The 23,124-nt window shown below is 41.1% G+C and overlaps 1 protein-coding gene across 1 annotated transcript in view; it reads right to left on the reverse strand.

Annotated features, from left to right (window-relative positions):
- The window catches only part of CNTN3 (contactin 3), a 92,334-nt gene that overhangs the window by 64,236 nt on the left and 4,974 nt on the right, over window positions 1–23,124 (reverse strand). The window contains exon 2 of the mRNA XM_079317199.1: window positions 6,222–6,358. Coding sequence (XP_079173325.1) covers window positions 6,222–6,279 — 58 coding nt within the window. The 5' untranslated portion in view covers window positions 6,280–6,358. The remainder of the gene's footprint in view (window positions 1–6,221; window positions 6,359–23,124) is intronic.

Genomic DNA, 23,124 nt, shown 5'->3' on the forward strand with positions numbered 1-23,124 from the left:
CTGAACATCTGACCCCCAACGATGCAGAAATAAAGGACAGCCAAGCACAAACACATTTACCTACAGATCATCATCTGCTTTCTCTTCCACTTGCCTACAGAAAGTTCTGCTGCCCTGCCCAAAAGCTTTGAAATGCCTTTGATTTCCTTGAAAAGCCCCTAAAAAGTCACCAAGAAAGTCACAACTCCATGTTCCATCCAAGGAGGGGAAAAACATCATGCTCTGCTAGTCAACTACATTTTAATATTCTGTTTATGGTTATGGAAATTTGGCTCGTTTTAGCATCAATAAGTCCTGATTGTGCTAATCAGACAAGAATATAAATGAGCTTTTCTTCGCTTAGGTTTTCAAACACGTTTAGTAAATATGGTTGAGGTTAAGCTTTTCTACTCCACGATGTTGTGTTATTTTGTTACTGAAAAAACAGTGTGTAAATTGTGTTCTAATCCCTGACAAACACTGATCCCTGAAATCTCACTGCTGATATGTACATCCTGTATTGGAAGAGCTAAAGGCTACTATTAGCACATGTGTTATTACACAAAAAACTGAGAGGTTAATTATGGCACAAATAAAGCTTTTGTCCAAGGCACTGGAAGCCACATATTTAAAATCACCCAAAATTAAAAACCTAAAGCATTCATTTTGAACATCATCATTAAAAACAAGAAGAAAAATCAGAACAGTTTTTACTGAAGAGCTTTTTTTAAACACAAAACTAAATTATTCTCAGTTCTGCTGTTTTGTTGAACATCTGCCAAATGACTCAGCTTTAGATTTCAACCTCCCCTGTTTTTCAACTGTCAGTCACAGCCTCTTTAATCTGATTTTTTTAACTCCAAGATGTCCTGAACTTCCCAAATAAAGGGCTGGAAGGGATGCAAGCCTAAAGTCTTCCAAGAACTTCCAGGACCTCACTTTTTTTGAAGCTTTGGCAGTGTTGGCCCGCATTAAAACCCAAAAAAAAAAACAAAAAAACTGTGGAGAGGCTCCTGTCCTGTCCTTGCCACCAGGCAGGCTGGCTAAGGGAAATCAGGGAAAGCTGAGAATCTCCCAAAGTCACTTTTTTCAAAGTGTTTGGGAAAAAAGGCTGAAGTCACACAGCAAATAAGTAGCCATAAACAAAATATCAAATGATCTACCAAAAAATTCAGCAAACAGAAATCCTGAGGCTTCTGTGGGAGTTGTCACAATTCCTATTAAATCAATATTTAGCTTATGGATTGGAGTAAGTATTCCAGTAGGGATTACTATTCCATGTGCTCAAGCTCCATAACAGTTTACAAGAAATATATTGGAATTATTTGCTCTATTGTATTGCACTTTAAACTGCAGTAGGCAGAAGAACTGTCGAAGTACAAATGTACAGCCTTCATGCTCAGTAATATTTGCAGTAAAAGAATTTTATTGCAGGATAAACTGCTTGGAAATTCTTTTCTTGGTAATTTATGTGAAAATCAGAATTGCCAGTAGCTAAAATTTCTCCATTCCAATGCCATCAAATCAGCAATAAGCTTAATTAATGAAGATGAAGGCAGCATTTGTCTTGTTGAAATGAAGCATTAATTGTGTGAAGGTGAGGATTCAGCTTTAAGGTCAGACAGCATCTGCAGCACAAGGGAGATGCTTTTGAGGAGGATTTCTTCAGCTTGAAAGAAAAAGCAGAAACCAAGGAGACTCCCCAAAAAGCTATGAAAGGTCTCTCTTCAAAAAGAATTTGAATCTAACAGCATTTTCTGCACTTGTGGAATTAAATATTGTAACTGGTAAGAGCACACCCAGCATGGAAACCCAAACTCCTGGAAATGCAGGAACTTGGAGAAAGGCTGGATGTCAACAAAGCTCTTTTCATGGGCTTTGCACTTGAATTTATACCCAAGTTTGTATTTAGCTGACCAGAAAACACAGATCCTCATGAAAGAAACTCTTCTTTTCCTCTCACCTAATTCCAAGTGAATGAATTAAATGGTCACCTCACCCAGGAGTGAGGAAGGAGCTGAAGAGAAAGGCAAGATTTACCCTGGTACAGAGTAAATAATTAAAAAAAACAGAAGGTGAAGACCATACAGAAATGAGAAGTGCAAGAATTTACACCTGGAATTAATTCATCACTTCACCATAGCTCACAGATGAGTTTTGCACTCCCAGTGTTGATGTTGTTTTGCATATTTTGCTCCTTTTTGCCTTTGAAGTTGCACTTCAGAGCAACTTAAACATAATAATGCTAAATTGTGAGGTTTGAAATTTCAAACAAGGCAGGCATTTTGAAATTCCACATATATATACATACATATATAGAGAGATAATATATATACACATAATACATATACATTCAATATGTGTATATATGTGTATACACACAAATATATATACACAGACATATATATTCATATATATATATATATGTACACATATATACACACAAATATCTATCTTTTTAATTTTTTAAAATGCTCAGTAATCCCCTTTTTGCTCCCCAAATGGGGCACCAAACACTTCAGAAAAAAAAAGCAGAACCCTTAAGAGTGATTTCTCATTTTTTTAACTAACTGAACCCAAACTTTCTGTCAGTGCAATGAATCCTGGTAGTGCTGCACAAACCATCCCAGCTAAACAATTCTGACAGTCACTACTGCCATAGCTGCACTTGAACATGATGGCTGGACATGTATAATGCACAAAAAAAGAGATTACTATTAATATGCACAAGCATCATGCATCAAAAGCCAGGCTGGCTTTGTCTGAAGGTTGTAAATCTTAATGAAAACTGAATTTGAACAAGAGTAGTAGATGATGCTGTTTATTTTTTTTTTTTTTCTTACAAATGGACTTTTACCCAAAAAGAAACTCCCCACCAAAGACTCTGCTTTCCTTGTGGAATGATTTAATCACAACATCAGAGCAGTAAGAACACAGAAGGTTTGTTTTCATGCTCTCAGGAAAATAAAGAAAGAATCATGCTTTCCAATTTCATAAGTCTCCTAAACTTGATACTAAAAAAGAGGAGAACTGTGAATCTGATACATGACATTGCTGTGCCTGAGGGTTTAACAGTTTATTTCTGTATTAGCTTGAGAAAACAAAATGAAAAAATGAAAATTAAAGCAATAAAACCACCTGAATTGACATAAAGAAATACATAGAATATGATCTAGTTTTAAACTCAAATGGACTGCTGAATAAGGAATTAGAAGAAAAACCTCCCTAGTGACAAATTTTAGTATAAAATGATAGAACAGGAACCAGACTTCAATGTCCAAATAGTTTCTATATATTACAGTAGTGCATCGGCTGGGTTTTTTCTTTGTGGCTTTGTGTTTTTCTTTGGTTCTTGTTGTTTGGTTTTGTTTTTTTTTTGCCAAAGCTTGCAATGGCTGCATGGAAAAGAGATTAATGATTATTTTTGTTTTTCTCTGTTTAAATAAAATGCAGCAAAGACACTGTTTGTGGTGGCAGGGAGTCAAATTTGAGGAGTCAACCCAAGTGGAGTCTCCAGGTCTTGCCCTGGACACAACATTTGAAATGTGCCCTTTCATCTCAAGGAGAAAAAAATTTATGCATTTACACACAGAATCCTCCTTGTTCTGTTTCTTTTGAACTCTCTCTTTATTCACAGCTTTCCTTCCCCTTCAAAAGTTGTTTTTTTTTTTCCCCTAAATTCTCAGAAGAAGCTTTAAGAACATCCCTTTCTGGGGAGAGAGTAGTTGGTTTAGCTTCTCAAGGAAACAGAAATCAGTGCCTGTGCTCTGCAGGGAAGTTTTTACACACTTTGTGTGATGGGGGCTCACAAATTCACCAAATTGCTCAACAAATTCACCCTCACTCATTCCAGACAGGAATTGCTGCCCCAGTGCCCCAAAGGAACAAGTGCAATCAGGGCACTCAGGAGGGGTGAAGACCCCACAAAAATCAGAAGTTGCAGAAGTCACACCTGGAATTAATTCATGACCTCACCACAGCTTAGTCTGGCACTTTCACTGTTGATGGTGTTCTGCATATTTTACTCATTTTTATCTTTGAAGTCGGTCTTCAGAGTAATTTAAAGATAATAATGCTAAAGTGTGTGTTTTGAAATGCCTCTCCTAACAAGGCAGACATTTGGAACACCCCCATATATATATATACATATATATTTAATACTCAGTAATCACCTTTTTGCTCCCCAAGGTAAATGGACAAAAAGACCATGGGATCATTAGTCATACAGATGTAATCATACTTCAGTAAACAAAAATCCAAGGGTCACTGTTTATTTTCATTAGATCCTCTCACATTCCCCTCTATGATGAACTATGAAGATTCACAACAGATAAAGGAAAAGCAATTCAATACAGAACACTGCAATAAGGGGCCTACTTTGAAATACATTATCTGCAAAGACAGAGAATGTCAGGGTATATAAGCCAAGATCAGCATCATCTCCTTTTCTGCAGCTATGATGTTATTTCATAACACTGAACTGCAGACAGCTCTTACAAGAACTGTCTTTTTGCTTATAGGCAAAGCAAAAGAAAAATGGTTTTCTATGGGGAGGCAGAATACCTGCTGATCTGTCTTAATAAGAGGTTAAAATAACATTCTCCAAACTGTCTGACAACTTGTTTTTACATTTAGAGCATGCTCTTACTAAAATCTGTTTTGAAATCAATTCAGCTGCAGGATTCCCAAGTGGATTTCAGCAGCCAGCTGTTCCAAAGGTCCACTAAAGGGATTCATGCAATTGAAGCAAACAGGCAATGTTAGCATTGAGCACACACTTAGGCTCCAAATATCAGGAGATTTTTATGTCAGATTGAGCCCTTCTGCAGAGTTTGGAGGGAGATGGAAATGCTGAGATCCTCAAATTGCATCTGGCTCAACTCTTGTCTCTACAAGTGCTGCCTGGGACTCCACAGAACCTCCTCAGGGACAGCAATTCAACATTAAACCAGGGATGTCCATCCCAAGCAGCCCTGCTCATGCCAGCTGGCTTTTGGAAATAAGAAGAGCAGCTTTTCCCTTCACTTCCTGCTGGTTCTCCAACCTACCAACTCCCCATGGCCACCAAACTGATGTTTGGCAAGTACCAGCTGCAGGGAGTGACCTGAAATAGGTGCAGAGAGGTGCTGGGAGGATGGACACTGGTTTAACAATGACATTTCCCTTTCTTTAAAGTTCTTGACTAAGCCATAAACAAATCCTGGCCTTCTGAAGCTCCATGAAAAGCTGAATCCATCTTCCCTGGATGTGCAGGGCTCCAACCCTCCTGAGCACAGCCAGAACACAAGCACTGGTCATGGGAGGAAGGGGATGGAAGGAGAGGCTGGCACAGCACAGGACCAGGATGAAATCACAGCCAGGGGACTCCCAGGGCAGCCACAGCATTTCCCTCCATCCCTCCTGCACTGGAGTTCTTGGAAAGCAAACTCATCAGTCCACAGCAGAGCTGGGGATAAACCACAGGATGTTCATCTGCATTAATACAGCACTGCCCTCCTGCCCAGGGCTGTGCTGGCCACCCTGAGAGGGCATTTGGGCACTGCCCTGCTCTTGGCAGGCCTGGCAAAGCCCAGGGCACAGAATCCACCAGAGCCCAGCCCTGATGGCAGGACAGGAGCTCCTCCTCTCCCCTGACACACTCAGCATCCCTGGGGGTGCTGGAGCAGAAAAAACTGAGCAGAGATCAGCATGGCAAGCCCTGTGGTGCTGTGAGTGAGCCCTGAGCTCCAGCAGGTACAGAACAGACACTGCAGAGCTGCAGGGAGCAGACAGCAGCTCCAAACTCTGAGAGCTGCCTGGCACAGCAAGAAAAGCAAACCTCTGCACCAACTCAGCAATGACACAGTGCTGCTCCTCAGGAACAAACCCCATTCTGAAGCAGAGTTTTGAGAAGAGCTGCAGCAATCAGCCACAGCAAGAATCTGAAGTGTCCAGTTAAAGACAAACACACTGCAGCTCTTCAATCAGCACACCTACAGTGCACTGCTGCCAACAGCATCCTTAATGCATTCAAATGCCTTCTGCTTGCTTTGAAAGCACATCCCTAAGTAGCAAAGGTGCTTTTAATTCACTCACTTTTAATATTTTGCATTATTTAACATGTCTGTTGCACGGTTGCTTTCTAAACTGCACACAACTTGTGCATTTCAAAGCCTCTGGGTTCCCCTCCTCAAGTGCAGCTGAAACCCTGAATCTGGCAATTTGTGCACAGTTCTAAAAGAGAAGTTAGAGATCACTGTTACCTGCAAGGCAGCCAACAAATGACACCAGGAAGAGCTGCTCCCACAGCAGCAGCAGCATCTTCAGCCTCCTGAATTCAGTGACTCTGCTTGTCTCAGAGGAACTCTGTGTTTAAGTCTTTCAGGTGGCAAGGTTCAACCTGTTAAAAGAACAGACATAAAACTGAATCCCTTGATGGTCCTTAAGAACTGGCTTCCTTGTTAATGCACTTTTAAATAAATACAAAGTTGACAGATCCTTTAATGTTCCTCTTTTTTCCAGGACCTAATCCCCCAAAAGAAGGGTACATTTGTATTTCACCTTTTTTCATGTACATGAGGTGCTGCTGGTTTTATTCTCCAGCAGGAGCAGAGCTGGGAGCTAAGTTGATTTTGCAGTTCCCACTTCCCACCAAGCTCCAGCATTGATTTATTTGTGAGATACAGGGGATTTAAAGGAAGGGAGTGCACGAGGTGCAGCCATTCAGCACTGAACACATCTGGGAGGAGCAGCTTGTGCAAACCATGCTGGCAGCAACACAAACCAGTAACTGATTTCATTAAAGCCATGTCCAACCCATCCTTTTGTTGATGTACTGGAGTGTGATGTGCTCACTGATGGCTTTTCTGGTTTTTAATTTCTTTTTGGACTTCGGCAGCAGGTGCAATGAACCAATTCACTGCCCCTTTGTCACTGGCCAGATGATAAACCCTGTGCCTACCAACCTGGCTAGGACATTATTTTACTTGTAGTTTTTCCCTAAAGAAACTTTACAGTAATTTTTTTAGTTGTAGGACAACTCTGGCCTCTGTATTTTCTGGATGTCACTTCCACAGCATCCTCTTCCTTCAGAGGAAGGGGAGACAGGCAGGACACAGCCCAGACTAAATGATTCCTTCTGAAATTAGCCCACAGATCACTGCATGCAATATAAAGGTAAAGAAAGCAACTACTAATTCTGAGGAACCAAATCTGAGCTGTCTGAACTTGATGTTTCCATGTGAACTACCTTCCTTTTTTTATTTTTTTTTTAATTAAGGGTTTAATACTGCTGCAGAACAACTGTTTGAATTTCTAGCTAAGCTCCCCAGAAAAAGAATTCAGAGGGTTCTCCCTGATACATCCCCAACCTGTGATTAGCTAGGAGAATTCACTCTCCTCCAGAACACATCACCCTTTGCCACAAGGAGAATATTTTTCCTCATCCTGCTCTCCCTGGCTGCTGTGGGACTCACTGTCACCTCCACACAGAGCTGGCAGTGCACCCAGTGTTCAATTCTTGCTTTCTCATTTTCCCCACGTGTTTCTAAACCACAAAACAAGCAAACCCAAGCACTCCCACCTCTATCAGTAACAGGTATTGATCCCCCAGCAAAGCTGGCTCACTGCAGGGATGCAGCAATTCCCAGGCAGCCCAAACCAGGAGGGGAATATCCCACCCCAGGGCAGCTCCATCTCAGGAGCCTCACCCAGGTTCTCACAGATCTCAGATTGAGAAATGTTATTGCTTTCCAAAAGGAGTGATGGGATACAATAAACTCTGTTAATTTTGCATGGTAAAAACTGCAGAGCAGTGCTTTGGCAGCAGTGCAGTTCTTCACAGAACACCCTGAGCTGGAAGGAACCCACAAAGATCATAAATCCAACCCTTAGCCCTGCACAGGACACCCTGAGCATCACCCTGTGCTCAGAGCACTGCCCAAACTTTTCTTTGAGCCAAAAAAAAAAAAAAAAAAAAAGTGAGGTCACAAAGAAATCTGTTCTGTGGCAGATCTGCAGTCCAAGGTTTTACTTGTCTTTTCTGTTTGGTTTTTAGCTTTGATTTTTTTTTTTCCTTAGCAAAGCAAAGCAAACCCACCAAAAAAAACCAACACCAAACCAACAGAATCAAAACAAAACAAAACTCCACAAAAAAGCACAAACCGAAACCACAAAAAATAAACCAAACAACAACAACAAAAACCTTCTTGCTGAAGCTGTAAACTTGGGGTTGGCCATTCCTCACTGGAATTTCCCAGGGAATGTTCTCCAGCACAGGAACATCCCAGAACACCTTGGGGCTGCAGAGCTAAATCCTGCTGGAGCATCTCCACCCCAGCCCCTGGAATCCAAAATTCCACAGCCAGAAGGGCAGGGAGGGCTCAGGGGAGGAGGTGAAGCAGGAATATTAAAATAGGTCACTCCTGTGTGTCAGATTTCTTGCAGTCTTGCAAGGGACAAAAAAAAAAATTATGGAGAAGCTAAATTAATTTGGTTTTGTTCTCTAAGTGCTCTGGGCAAAGCAGAACATGATAGATTTATTTCAGGCCAGAAAAAAACTGCTTTGGTAGAAGCTAAAAAAAATTAAAAATTGAAAGCTTTGTATGTGGGTATAAAGTCATAAAAATACATCCCAACCTCTGGCTGCATTATATTTTAATAAATTTTAATATCTAAAGAGAGAACAGTAGCTACCAGCTAACATTGTAAGACTCGAATTACTTGAAACACTTCATTTTCCCTGTGTTCTGTGAGGTTTTGCTAATCTAGGATCTATCCCTGAATAGCACAGCTTCATTTGCAGAGCACCACACTCAGGAGTGCTCAAACTCCCAGCTCCAAGCCAGGTAAATCCATCCTCGTGCTCAATAATGGCTGTTTTTAGCAAGATGCAAACCCAGATGGACACCCAAAGCAGGAACTTATTGAAGTTTCTCCTCAGTTCATTGCTTTGCTATAAAGAAAAGGAGCCCAAAGTGGTTTTTCTCTGCAGAGGAACATGAAGGGCTACAAAGCAGAGCTGCCCCTGGCCAAGTCAGGGGGATCAGGCTGTTTACAGACCCTTGGTCAATGCTTGGCACTGGAGAAAGCTCCTGCCTTGGAAATTGCTCCAAAAGAGAGAAAAAAACAATAAAAAAAATCAAATATTGAACACCACAGCAGCTCAGCTTCCCTGCAAACTTTTCTTTCTTACTGCAATGATCTAAAAATTAAGATGTTAAAATCCCCAAAACATTGTATTAGAAAGGCTGCAGTGGGTTGTTTTTTTTATAAGATACATATTGCAATTATTTCTCATATGGAAATAAATGCATCAAAGAAATCCAGGGATCCAAAATCTCAGAACAACACTGAGCATCTCTGTCACTACTAATAAAATATTATTCTAAAATTATTCTTCACATTAAGAATCATTTCATGTCCTCCTTTAGAGGAGCAAACCACAACATCCTCTGGGAGGGTTTTGGAAATAAGACTTAAATTGGCTACGCCCCCAAAATTCAGCATTTTGTATATAAAGGCCAGAAAGAATAAAGGGAAACAGCAACTGGTGTGATTGGAAAAGCTTGTAAAGAAACAAAGTAATAGCCACAGAATATGCAAAAGGAAATAGAAATGTGGTTTTTAAAGCAGAAAGTTTCCTATTATTAGGCAGTGCTCTGCTTTCAGAAGCCAAAGTTATTTCAAGGCAGTAAAAAAGGAAAGGTGTGAAGTGGTGCAAAAAAAAAACACCAGAAAAATTAACAGATTAGATTTATTATTTATTTAATTAATTTTCAGAGAAAAGTTAATTCTCAAGAGCTGCTTCAACCATTTTTTTGATGGAAACAACCAGTTATCCTGAAAAAAAAAAACAAAAACAAAAACCAAACCCCCAAACAAACTACCAGCCAAACAAACAAAGCAAGATGGGAGCAAACACATACTAAAAATTCTTTTTTTTTTTTCTTTCCTTGAAAATTAGCCTTCCAGACCTTTGAATTTTCAGATCATATAATATGGCAAGTGATGCACATGAATGTCTGCAAGAAATAAAAAGTTTGGGAAAGGTTCAAGAGTCAGTAATTTTATTCAGTGACCTTAATTTTTACTACACAGAGTCAAACATAAAAAGCAGTAGTTCCCTGAAGGTGGAATTTTTATTTCTATATATAGAACTGGAACTTGTCAGAGCTGGCTGGCAAGTTCATTTTAAACCTGGAGTTTGAACAGGAGGAATTTGTAGAGTCATTGAGTCTAAATTAATCAGAAATTCCTGGAACTCAGGAGAGCTCTGGAGACCCAGAGCTTATTTTTCTGTATTGATCACAAAGCACAGCACAGAAAATCAAGTGATGTCCTGACACTAGAGGTCAGCAGATCTTTGCTAAGGCAGGGAATTATTAAAATCTCATAAAACCATGGGATTGTTTGGGTTGGGAAGGACCTTAAAGCTCATCTCATTCCCATTTCCCATGGCAGGGACACTTCCACTGTCCCAGGTGCTCCAGCCCCAGTGTCCAGCCTGGCCTGGGCACTGCCAGGGATCCAGCAACAGCTGGATAAATTATGAGATCTGCACTCAAGTGAATGCTAAAGTCATCTCCAGCATCAAAGGATGAGGTGCTGAACACTCCACAAGAAGCTCAAGCAGCCCATTTTGCTTATTGTTCAGGGAGGGCAGTGACATCCATTCCTGATTGTCCCAAAATGAAATCAGCTGTTGTGACAAGTGACCCAATGCAGGTGGTTTCAGTGAGGAAAGAGCTGAGCTGGTCATTTCCCTCCTTCCTGAATCCTGCCTCCTACAGCCCCCCTGCAACCAGTGCCATGATGGAAACATTCCAGTTTGCATGGGAGCTCCACACTTACCCCTCCATGGTCAATCAAAAAATAATTATACAAATGCTACAATCCCAGGTGTTTGAAAACCCAAAGGAAAGGAAACCCTTGTGGTATTCTCCATTTGTACCTGATTTATCAAGCCAATCTTCCTCTAATGCCAGGTAAACTCCAGATTTTGCTTTGATACCAACACAGCCCAGTTCATCTGGATCTGTCTGTGTTGAGATGAATCCAACTCTAAAGGTACCTGCAAATATCCAGGCAAGGTCAGACTGTCCAATGCCACAGCTGACCACTCATTATTCACTAAAATCAAACTGGGATCTCCCATTTGTTGCACTGAAGCAGAAATGATGCCATTTAAGTAGAGAATTTAGAAGGGATTTCTGTCAGTTGAAGGAAAGAGTTAATTCAATTTGACATCATCCACCAGGCAGATGCAGAGAGTAAGATATCAGAGTAATTTCATGTAAGAGATTGGAAAAGCTTTGGAAAACAAAACACAGAGGCAATATTGACCAGCACAGAGCCAGCAGTGGCAGCACACTTCTGAAAGAAACACAAATGCATCCACTACACCTGAAAGGCTGTAAATAAAAAAGGATTGACCAAGTTAAAAGCTCCAGCAGCAAGACAAAGAAGAGAGTTAAAAAACTTGCTAAGCAATGCTGTGGCCTGTTCCTGAGATAACTTTAGAATGGTGCTCCAAGGAAAAAAGTGATTGCTCCAACTCCTTTGGGGTCTCATTAGATCCCTGCTCCATGGCAGCATCACTCATCAGGAGCTGCAGCCCAGGAAGCCCCTGTGAGGTGCCCCTGGCCCTTCCTCAGCTGCTCAGCTGTCCCTGCAGGGGCACTGACAGCAGCACATCCTCCTGACCCTGCTGCAAGCACAGACCCAGCCAGCCACTGCCACAGAAACTTCTCCATTACTGAGCAGCATTCAAGTTCTCTCCAGTGTGCCATTAGCAGAGGCCTAGTTAAAAGCATCGTTTTATACAAAATTAATTTACAACAGCTTAATATGGAAGGAGCAGCAACTGTTCTGTGGAGAGTTTTATTACAACTTCTCCTGTCTGGCTGCATTTATTGACTCTCAGGCACTGTCCCCTGCCTCCCCAGCCCACCCACCCTCTGCACCTGACCCAAACTCCCTGGAATGTCTCACACAGGTGGTTCAGCTCTGCAGAGCATCCCTGAGCTAATCTGAGTCCCTCCTTCCATGCAGCAAAGAGCATTTGTAGTGATGAATGCCCCTGTCCCCACATCCACACAGACTGTCTCAGAACATCTCTGTTTTTATCTCTCACTGCTCAGGACAGTCCTGCCCACACCAGAAGGGTTTTCTGAACTCCCCACCTGCATTTCTGCCATCTCAGAGCTGTAACCACCACAAAACCTTTAGCCCAGCTCAGCCTCTACCACAGGGAATTATTCCATCTCAACAACAGCAGCTCAGTTGCAAAAAGAATCATTAAGGAGTGACATTTATCCTAAAGTCCTCAGGAATCCTGCTCTGTGCACCAACCACTGAGAGCCTCTTTACATCTTGGCAGAGGTTTTGACTCTGCAGCACCTGTGGAGACAGCTCAGCTCTACCAACCCTGGGACATCCATGGGAACAATCACAGTTTTCCTTGGAGCACCATTCTGAACTTATCTCAGGAACAGGTCACTGCACACAAGAACCAGCTCTGCACTCTTCACAAAGTTTACCAGGAAATGTTTACCAGACTCTTTAAACTCTTGCCATTGAATCAGTTACAAAATAAAATTTAAAATCAGTAACTCTGAAGCAACTCAACACCCAACACACACTGAACACCAATTCCCACTCCAGTGATCAAATCTCATGCCATGTGCAGTTCCTGCAAATTAGTTTTTGGTGTTGGTGCAGTAAAAGTGTTACACTGCTAGAGCAGGTTAATTGTCCAAATTCAAAATGCAGCTGTTACATTAAATCAGAATTATATTGCCTTTTTCTGCATTACTTAGTGAAACATCCACACAGGGAAGTTCTGTGGAAATCTTTGTGTGCCCTGCTTAACACCAAACTCACTCCCAGGCTCCAAGCAAAACCTCCACTCAGTGCCAGAACTGAACTTCCCAAACATATAGGAGGGAAAGGATGTTAGAAACAAATATTTTCAGGCTGCAGTGTCTTGGGAAGAATTCTTTACCTGTGGTATCCCAGAATTTTGCATATTTAGCACAAAGAAATGTTTGAGATTCTGTACAAGTGTTAATAAAATTGAAAAGCAGATATTCATATTCAGCACTCACTGCCAAAAGTCAATTTCAGCTGCTTTAAATATTTCTATTTATTACTCTGGACAGATTCTCTATACTTCAGTAATTATCAAATGCCTTCCCAACCCATCACAGAACAAACTTGTGCATTTAAAGCCACGCTGACTAACAAAAAAACTGCAATGCACCCTTGATGACATAACTTGTGCTCTGCCCATCAATTCTTCCTTTCTTGGAATAACAATATTTTAAACCAACAATCAACTTGAAAAACTCTTTTTTTTTTTTTTTTTTTTTTTTTTCCAGAAGAGTGACCTGTCACAAATCAAGTATTTCCTGCTATTTTCAGGCCCCTGTTGTTGTAATTTGTATGCCTGAAGCTTTTCCCCTGTGACCTACAATTCCAGACACCTTTCTGATAACATTTATGGGTCATCACCTTTAACCAGGCATCCCTAACAGGTGTTTCCAGAGGTCAGGAATTCTGTGAACCCACATGACAGCATGTCACAAATTATTTCAAAATAATGTAGGGCTTGAGAATTATAAATAAATCAGAGCTGCTGGAATTTTTAAAAAATCAAATATGAAGCTGGCTGAACTCTGGCTTGTGTAGCTGTAGTGGTGGAAAGGGTGAGACCTGATTGTTATTTCTGTATTTCCATATCAGGAGTGACTCTGATGTCTGGATTTGTGTTCCAAACTCTCCAGGGCTGCCAGGACTCACTGCCACGAGCACAGGGAGCCTGGGGATGGAGGAGATGCTGCTGCTGAGTCAATTCTCAGCACCTGAAAAGGAGGGTGACCACTGGAGTCAGGATGGTTTGGGTTGGAAGGGACCTTAAAGCTCATCCAGGGACACCTCCCACTGGCCCAGGTGCTCCAGCCCCATTGTCCAGCCTGGCCTGGACACTCCAGGGATCCAGGGGCAGCCACAGCTGTTCTGGGCACTGTGCCAGGGCCTCACCATTCTCACAGGAATGAATTTTTCCCAAAATCCCATCTAACCCTGCCCTCTGTCAGTTTGAAGCCATTCCCTGTGTCCTGTCCCTCCATCAATTCTCTCTCTCCATCTTTCCTGTGTCCCTTCCAAGGTCACACTGAGCTCACCCCAAAGCTTCTCCTGCCCAGGTGAACAATCCCAGCTGTGCCAGCCTTTCCTCCCAGCAGAGCTGCTCCATCCTCTGCTCATCCTGGAGCCTCCTCTGGGCTCTGCAGCAGCTCCAGCTCCTCCTGTGCAGGGGCAGCTCTGCAGGTGGCTCTCACCTGAAAGGGGCACAATCCCCCCTTTCCTGCTGGGACCAGCCCAGGAGACTTTTAATGATCCATTCCCCACACCTTTATCAACACACTGTGTCTGGTGAGGCACAACCATCAGCATTTCTCTCCCAGCACCTTCAGCTCCATCCACTACAAATCACAACTTCAAAAGCCTCTTTCATCCTGCACGGCTGCCCCAATAAAAACCCATCACTTCCCACTGCATACATAATTCCACTTTGATATTCCTTGGCCAGAACAAAGCTGATCTGTGCCTCTCGTGGTGTCCCAGCCAGAATTAACACCCACATCCTGCACAGATCCCCAGGAATGCTGATCCATGCTGGCTGCCCTGGCTCCAAGGGTCACCTGCAGCAATTTGTCAGCAGTTCCTTCTTCATCAAAAATTTAGAGCCTGCTGAATTTCCAGTGATGCTACAGCTCACGGTAAAACTGTCTACCTCAAATATTTTTTTTTTAACAGAATGTGCTGTTCTGCCTCATATCTCTACTCAAAATCACAGGATAAGATAAGATCCTACACCTGAGATGGACTGCAAATCCCAGAAAGTGAAATTTTTGCTGCATGCAAGAAGCAAAGTGACAACAGGACAGCAAACACTTGAAAAACCAGAATAAACATCCAACACAAACCTGAAGCCTGTCCCCAACTCCCTCCCAACATAAAGATTTAAAACAAATTAAAAATGAAACAACAAAAACAAACCACAGACAGCCCATTAAACAGCACAAAACAGTGACACAGACATTCCACTTAAGAAGTGCTGACAATGTTACTCTGCAACTTAAAAGAATCTAAAATTCAACACAAAAATGCTCCCAACATTCAAATGTACCAAAATTTACATCAGCAGGGCCCTGTGTTTAAAAGAAGTTATTTTGATTTTCAGAGCTCCCTGTTGTTGCTCTTAGTCCCCAAAATTCCTCATCAAAATGAGCAGTGCCTGGTCCCTCTCACTACAGGAGAGACTCAAACTCCATCAGAGCAGACAGAAACAACATTTCCAACCCACTAAACTTCCCTTGCACTGACACTTTAAACTGCAATATATGAGAAAAATCACTCTGTGCTGAATGCCTTTAGAGCTGAAAAATTAAACAGTCAGACACTTTGGGATTGAAAAACTCCAGAGACTTTTTAGGTTAAACAGTAAAATGCTGCCCACACATATGTACATGTGTATTTACAGAGAGATATTGATATATATGTTGGTTTAATGGTGAATACTAAAGAGAGAATGGCAGAAAAACCTCCTCCTTCTCACCCTCTCTTTTGTCCTTCCAAATCTCATGAGTGCCCAAATGTCTGTAAGAAAATTTATTCCATTTAAATAAAGTTTTTGTCCTATGACCAGTCCAACACAGGAAGAAATCCCCTACACACCACCACATCTTTAAACACCCAATCCAACCTTAAAACATGACTGTGCACTGCATTAGCCAGGAATTGCCCAGAAAAAGCAGAACAGGTATTTCTTTGTGCCAACAGAAATTTAAAAAATTCTAACAGATGTTGAGGATGAGAATCTGCACCTCTCCCCCACAAATGCCACCACAGCACTGGGGCTTCCCACAAAGCCCTGGCCTCAACTTGGCTTTTAAATGGAAAAAGCCTCTAAGATTGCAGATTTTAAACTCTTTAATAATGCATTTTAATGCAGACTTTTCTGGCCAATTTACTCAGAGCAAGACAGGACAGCATTTCCCCACTGCCCTGCAGATGTCTGATGGCTGGGTTGGTTTTATTTGGGGTTTTTAACATTAGAGAGTCTAATCCATCAAAAACTCAAACAAATAAATGCATTACATGACATAATGGCAGATGATGGGTTTTACACACAGTGTGAATTTGGTATTTTATTATTGTATTACACATTTGTTTCTTCCTGATCAACATCAGTGAAACCCCCCAGACCAAAGCTGACATAAAATTGATGCTCCAACACCACATTTGTTTACAGCCCAACAAGTAACAGGTAAGGAGATGTTTTATCTCTATTTAATCACAAAGGAACAATTAATTCCCAAGAACAGAAAAATGGGATAGATTCTTCAAGCAGGGAAGCAAACAAAAGGAATAAAGGAAAAAATGTGAAATTCATATTTCATATACAGCTTTGCCAGCTCTTTCTTATTCTTTTCAAACATATATATATATATGGGGGAATGAAGGAGCTTGATAGAAATATTCACCAATTTCAGCAAGGAACTGAGCTTTGGGAGATATGGCCACAGGTACCCTTAATCCATCCTGTCTGTGATTATCTCCCTCCAAGTCACATGCAGGAAAATAATCCCCAGCAGCATAGAGCACTGATGTGAAAGGAAAGAAAAGCTCAAAGTCACAGCTGAATGCTTAGAGCTGAACCCATTTCAGCACTTTTTTTTTTTTTCCCCCCTTCTACTTCTTACTTGAGACCAAGGCAGCTTAATCTGCATTGATGTCTATGAAGTTTCACTTGAAAAGTTCTTCAGTCTGAGAGAGTTTCCTCTCTTATGAATAGGAATAAAATGCTCAAATATTTTTTATGAAAAAGTGTTTTTTTCTTTTTCACAAAGGAAACTATGAGATGTTGCCTGAGAACTTGAATACTGCATCTCAGCCATATTTCAAACCAGTAGCACAGATATCAATCAAAAAATGAGATTGTAAGAGAAAAAACACCCAACCAGGAGGCAGAACAAAACCCTCAGGAGACCATGAGAAAACCATTAGAGATGTTCAGGGGATGAGTTTGGCTGATTTGTGTGCACATGACAGGACAGCAAGAGAATCAACCCATTTTATGGTTATTATTAATAACATAGAATATGTTATTTTCAACTATCATTTTCATTTTAACAAACATTTCACCACCTCCTCCCACTCCTTATTTTCTCTGTGTTTTACTGCCCACATCCCTGCTCCCCTTCATTAATCCACTTAATTCCAGCATTAGTTTAGATACACATTTGCTTCATTAACTCACTGCTGGAGGAGACCAGTACCCAGACCCCTGTGATAGAAAGAAAAGTTCATCTCACTTCTGTATAATCTAGATATTATAGTTATTATTATTTGGGTATCTTTGGTCCTTGTGTCTTCAGGAAAATGAGTCTCAGCCTAAAGACCATAATTTGGAAAAAGCAGAAATTAGAGGTTAAATTCCACTGAGTTTTCTTTCACTGACACTAAAAGATGAATGTTACAGCCCATCCCAAGATTGATGCATGCAAATATGGCCAATCCACCAAACGCAGCAAATAAATAATCAGATTTTTTAGCCAAACTACTGTGGAACACTTCTTTTATCTTTCCCATCTAATGAGGCCTCACTTTCAGGGAAAAGAAAAAACAACCAAGTATTTAAATTACTTAACAAGATCTCTTTAAATATCAGTACAAGGTTAGATGTGATAAAGACTCCACTGGCTTTGCTGGGCAAGTTTGACAGCTTTGGTTTAAAAAAAAAAAAACCACCAAAAACCCAAACAAAACTAGAAGGAGCAGAGAGCTCCACAGAGATAACATTCAGTGGTGATGAACCTAACAGTATCTAAAGAACTAAAAAAATCAATTTCTTGACTTAGGAACTAAATTTAAATTAGGAAATCTCCATCTGACAAAGGGCTGAAAAACATGGAAGGAAGAGAAGATGGGGAAAGAGGTTAATTGGTTTGCAAAGTATTGAAAGTACCAAGATACAAAATGTCCTGGCAGGAAAATAAATCTGCAGAAAGTGATGCAGGGACAGCCCATGGAGGGGAAAGGAGAAACAAGCACAAATTTACATGGTGATGTTCAGGAGCTTCATTTCATAATGATAATGATAACATTGTGAGGTTAATTGTGGCACCAAAGTGAGACTGAGGTACAAAGTTACTTTGGGAGCTTTACTGACCACAAAGCTCCACTTGCCAAAGATCACAATTCTCTTGCACCATGTCTAACAGGAAAGCAGCAGCCAGCCCCAGGCCTGAGGAGATGCTGTTTTTCTTTCAGATCTCCAAGGTTCACTTCATGTCTTAATGCACTTGGCGTTGCTCTCACCATTAATCGTGTATTGCAGACCAAGAGAAAGTGCTTTTCCAGAAATGACCTCAAACTAAATTCATAATTCTTTAAAAACCAATAAACCCACTGAAGCAGAGAGCTCAGCCCTTCTCCAGGCACACAGAGCTGCTTTACTCCCTTTAGCAAGATCCACTAGCACCTTGATTTAAAGCACAGAGTGGGAACTGTCTATGTGGTTTAACAGCAGCCCTGTGTTCTGAGCCAGGAAAGGAAGGGAGAGGCCAGAATACACCAGAGGTCCTTTATAAACAGAGACTAGAGATGTGCTACAGAAATCAACCCACCACTAAATCTGCATTTTTCTGTGTTAAAACACAGTCCTACCTAATACTTCTTCCTAAACTTCTCAGATGTAGAGGCAGCATCCCTTAACTCTTTCCAGATGTTCCCAGAGAACTCCAGATCTTCTGCATTTCATTCTTCTGGAGTTACCATCACCAGGAGGAAAGATCCTCTCTGAAGAATGGATATTTGTGTGTGGCAACACACAATATATTGATGGGTTCTCATCTTCCTCACAGGGAAAAGTTATTCTAAGCTGAGTATAGAATTTGAGTAGCCACATCTTTTTCAAATGGTCTGGAAGAGGCTGCAGCTGCTAAAACATTTGGGACATTTGTGCATCTTTCACTGTACAGGAGAGTGAAGGTGAAAATCAGAGCCTTGAAGAACACATTGTGCCTGGCTTGGAGTGGTTCCATTAATGCAACAACAAAGTATAAACTCATCTGCAAAAAAGCCTTGCACAAGAGTACTTGAAGCTGTGCCTGCAATGTGTGTTTTAACTCATAAAAAAGAATTTTAATTCTACAAAGGCTTTCAGAGCCTTTAACTTTTTTTTTTTTTTTGACTAAGCAGACCATTAAATTCACCTGACCACAATGAATCAGAGAAACAGGATTTTTCAAAGCCTAATATTAAAGGAGATTTTCACGACTTGTTTCACTCTGCTACAATATTAATTGGATCTCCATATACTGGACATCATGGAGAAGAAGAACACAACCACAGAGCCTTGCTGTGATTTTGTTTCTGCAAGTATCAACCCCTGTTTATCATAAAAGTCTTGGGTATTAAAATATACCCTGTGAAACAAAGGGCTGGATTTTTTTAGAAATCTCCACAATGCAAAGAGAATTAATTGAATTTATCAGAATAATGCACCCCTCAGGAGGGTTTGCAAGGAACCAGATAAATAAAAAAATAAATGTACTCAGAACTGCATTTTCTGCATCTGGAAGTGTCCAAGACCAGGCTGGACATTGGGGCTTGGATAATCTTTAAGGTCCTTTCCAACCCAAACCATTCTCAGATTCTCTGTAAGTTCACTATGAGTTAAACTTTAAAAAAGGAAAGAGTAAATGGGTTTTCCATCAGTGCAACATTAACATTTCTTTTGTGAAAGTAAGAAAACCACACCAGTTCTCTGCTGCCATCCTTGCCATATCTCAGCCCTTTTTCCAGGTGCCATTTAACCAGCTCAAATCACTTTCCACAGGAATAAATCAATCTGAGAATGGAATGTCCATTACCACCTTTAATTAGGCTTATTGGACAAGCTGCTGAGCCTTTTGGAAAAGAGAAATGTGGATCTTTACCAATCTAGAATTAAAAGAAATTTGCATTAGAATTACAGGCACTTAACTGTCTGCAGTGCTTATTCTGGGGAATAATGCACTTCAATTTTTTTTCTGAAAATATGGAGGGACTGCTGATTCCTCTGTCCCTGCTGCAGGGAGCCAAGGGCTGGGAAAAGATAGCATTTGTTACAATATTGTAAAGGGGCATCAGGACAGAGGAGACTTTTTTACTCTGCTTGTTTTGCTAGGTTGACTGCAAGGGAAAAAAATTGTCATTTTTACGTTCAGGGTGTTGTTGTATGCTCCAAATAAATTCCAAGCTTGGTTCTCTTAAAAATGTCACTCTGGACTATTTTCTGCTGGACAGAGAACATTCTCAGACACTGAAGGTATGTCTATGCCATTAGGGATTTATAAATTTGAGATATATATATATTTTTATTTTTTTTCCAGGCTGGAAACACCTACTGTGACAATGCCCAAGGTTCTCAGAAAAGCAGCAGGTACCAGGTGAGGAATTAAAGGGATTCAATGACCCAGCTCAGAACTGATGCTTATTCTGCATTAAGTAATCAAGAGTCCACCTCACAATGAGAACAAACTGGAGAAAACTCCAGATTTAATCCCAAACCTCAGCATTGTTTTTTATCAGTTTCACCCATTTTACTGCTGTGTTTTCATTCTGCATGCCCAACTCTGCCAAGGTCTGGGAGCTCTTTGTTCTTTCAGGGGCAGAAAGCAGTTAACTGTGCAGGTTATCACAACCTGTAACATCAGGATGTTCAGAGGCTGGGGGAGGACAGGACTGTGTTAAAAGAGCTCAGCTGATGGAAACATGAGGTGCTGGAGCTTTGCAACTTCCTTAAGCTGCTTAGCTCCAGATAAAGAGCTTATGCAACTTTCTTAACTCTGGAGAACATCCAAGTGATGGCAAACAGTGCTCAGGTTAAGTTACACTTGGGACAGGCTTCAGGAATCATCCTGCCTCTGACCAAGGAAAGATGCAAAAAACCCAAGTCCTCTCCCAAAAAATATATCTGCTCAAGAAAAGTCAGGTCCAGTGTAGTAGAGGAGATGAGTTCCATGTTTTTTTTCCTTACATGGCATAGTAAACTCAGCTTCTGAGCCAGAGATTATTTTACATCTCTAAGTGGAGCCTGACTATGAAGAAGCTGCTTTGTGGTAGCACCTTTGAAAGGAGAAGAGGTTTAAAAAGGAATATAAACACTGCAGCCATTCCAGTCACCAAACACACCTACTGGGGGCTGTTCAGATTCTTCACCTGGAAATAAATCTGGAAATCAACCTGGAAATCAACCCACAATGGGCCTTGCCAAGGGTGTTTATGGAACAGCACAGGGACAAGGTCAAAGCCTCAAGGACTTAAAATAGGCTTGATGAAACTCCATCCAAATAACTGAGAGAGTAACAAACAGGAGAGAGACTCCAGTCCTCTTGGCAGGTGTTGAAGAAAGCTTGGAGAAGTCCATTTTTTCACCTCAGTGCCTTCTGGAGAGGCACCAAATGCCACCCCCACCACTTGCAGAGGTGTCACACAACAGGTCAGGGCTCAGCAAACATCACAGGAGCTCCCAGGGCTGCTCCTCAAGGTCCAGCTAATTTCAGCTGTTTTGTAGGACAGATCTTCCAGTTTCCAAGGACACCTGACAAAATACTGGAACTTTTTAAATCTCAGGATTTTAGTGTGTGAGCCACAGTTCTGTGGCAGGGAAGAACCTGCTACAGAGAAAAAAATGCCAAGAAAAATCCACAAACTCTTATATCAGGACATGAAACTCTACTTCTCCTTCATTTAGCAGTCACAGAAGAACAGCACTGTTAGATGTAGCACCTCTTGTGTTTACATTTTCAGCTTATTGATAAAAAGGGATGCTCAAGGAGACTATAAACTACAGCTCTTAAAGCATTAGAAACACTGCTCTTTGCCAGGGCCATAGCAATTTTTATTTTCTTCAGCAATACAATAGCAAAAATAGTCAACGTGAGATTCAAAATCAAATAGCTACAAAAATTATAGTGAGAAATTGAAAAACTGCAAGATCTATAAACAGATTAAGCTCCACAACCAAAAGGAAAATGACCATGTGTATGCAACCACTTCAAGAACTGCATTTGATTCTACAAATAGTTTGCCAGTCCTCTGTAAGGCTTCATTGCTTTTTCCACTGTAATTTCAACAGGATTTTTAGACCAGGAAAGATGTGACACAATCAATGAGAGAAATAGCACTGTGTGAGAATGCAGCCCCTCAAAAAATGGGTGGGAAGAGGAAAGCAACTCAGGTTTACATTAATTTAGCTCTTTCTGGGATGAAAGCTAACTCTTGCTTAGTCAAGAGCAGAAAATAAACAAGTCCATGCTCAGGAATGGGAGAGGGTTACACTGAGCAGCTGCTGCCCCTCATCTCAAATGGAATAAAAACCCATTTAAGTACATTTCCCCTGCAGGCAGGAGTGATGGCACAGAACTCCTGGGGGCTGCAAATGCAGCTCTGGGCTGAGACAGATCCAGGTAAACTGGAATTCAACTCCAACACACAAAACTGAAGTTTTCAGCAGGAATTTAGCCAGCCAACTTCTTGAACTTTCAGCAGGAAGACATCATGGCAAGTAAGTCAAGGTACAGCTTCCTTCTTTTTGGACCATGATGAGATTTGAAGTCTAAAACAACAAATTGTTTTCTATGGGGTGGAAAGCTCAGTGTGCAAACAGATGCTTTTCATACACCACTGACACACACACAAATGTAACAGCTCTGCAGCATCAATAAATCTTCATCCAAAGGAGGTGCACACTGCTAAAAACATTCACTTAAATGTTCAACTGAGGCAGTTGAGGGACTACAAACCACAGAAACCCACAGAAACCTGGGGTCTCCTACTGATCTTAACGGTGGAAATGAACACACTATGTCTGGGTAGATGCCAATGCTTCTTCATCCTGTTTCTTTAGAGCATTTGTTTTTAAAAAGTGAAAAAAAGGTCACTGTTATTATTTATTTGTCCAGCAGCCTGCTCCTTGAGCACACAAACTTCAAAGATAAAGAGGTGCTGGTGGTCAAGCAGTGACCTGGCAGAAATGTTCCCAATTATACCCTGCTTTATAAATTACCCAGGCAAAGCAAACATGCATATACAGCCTTTTCTTTTTATTGTCAT

The sequence above is a fragment of the Erithacus rubecula genome (assembly GCF_903797595.1).
Source record: "Erithacus rubecula genome assembly, chromosome: 13".
NCBI lineage: Eukaryota > Metazoa > Chordata > Aves > Passeriformes > Muscicapidae > Erithacus > Erithacus rubecula.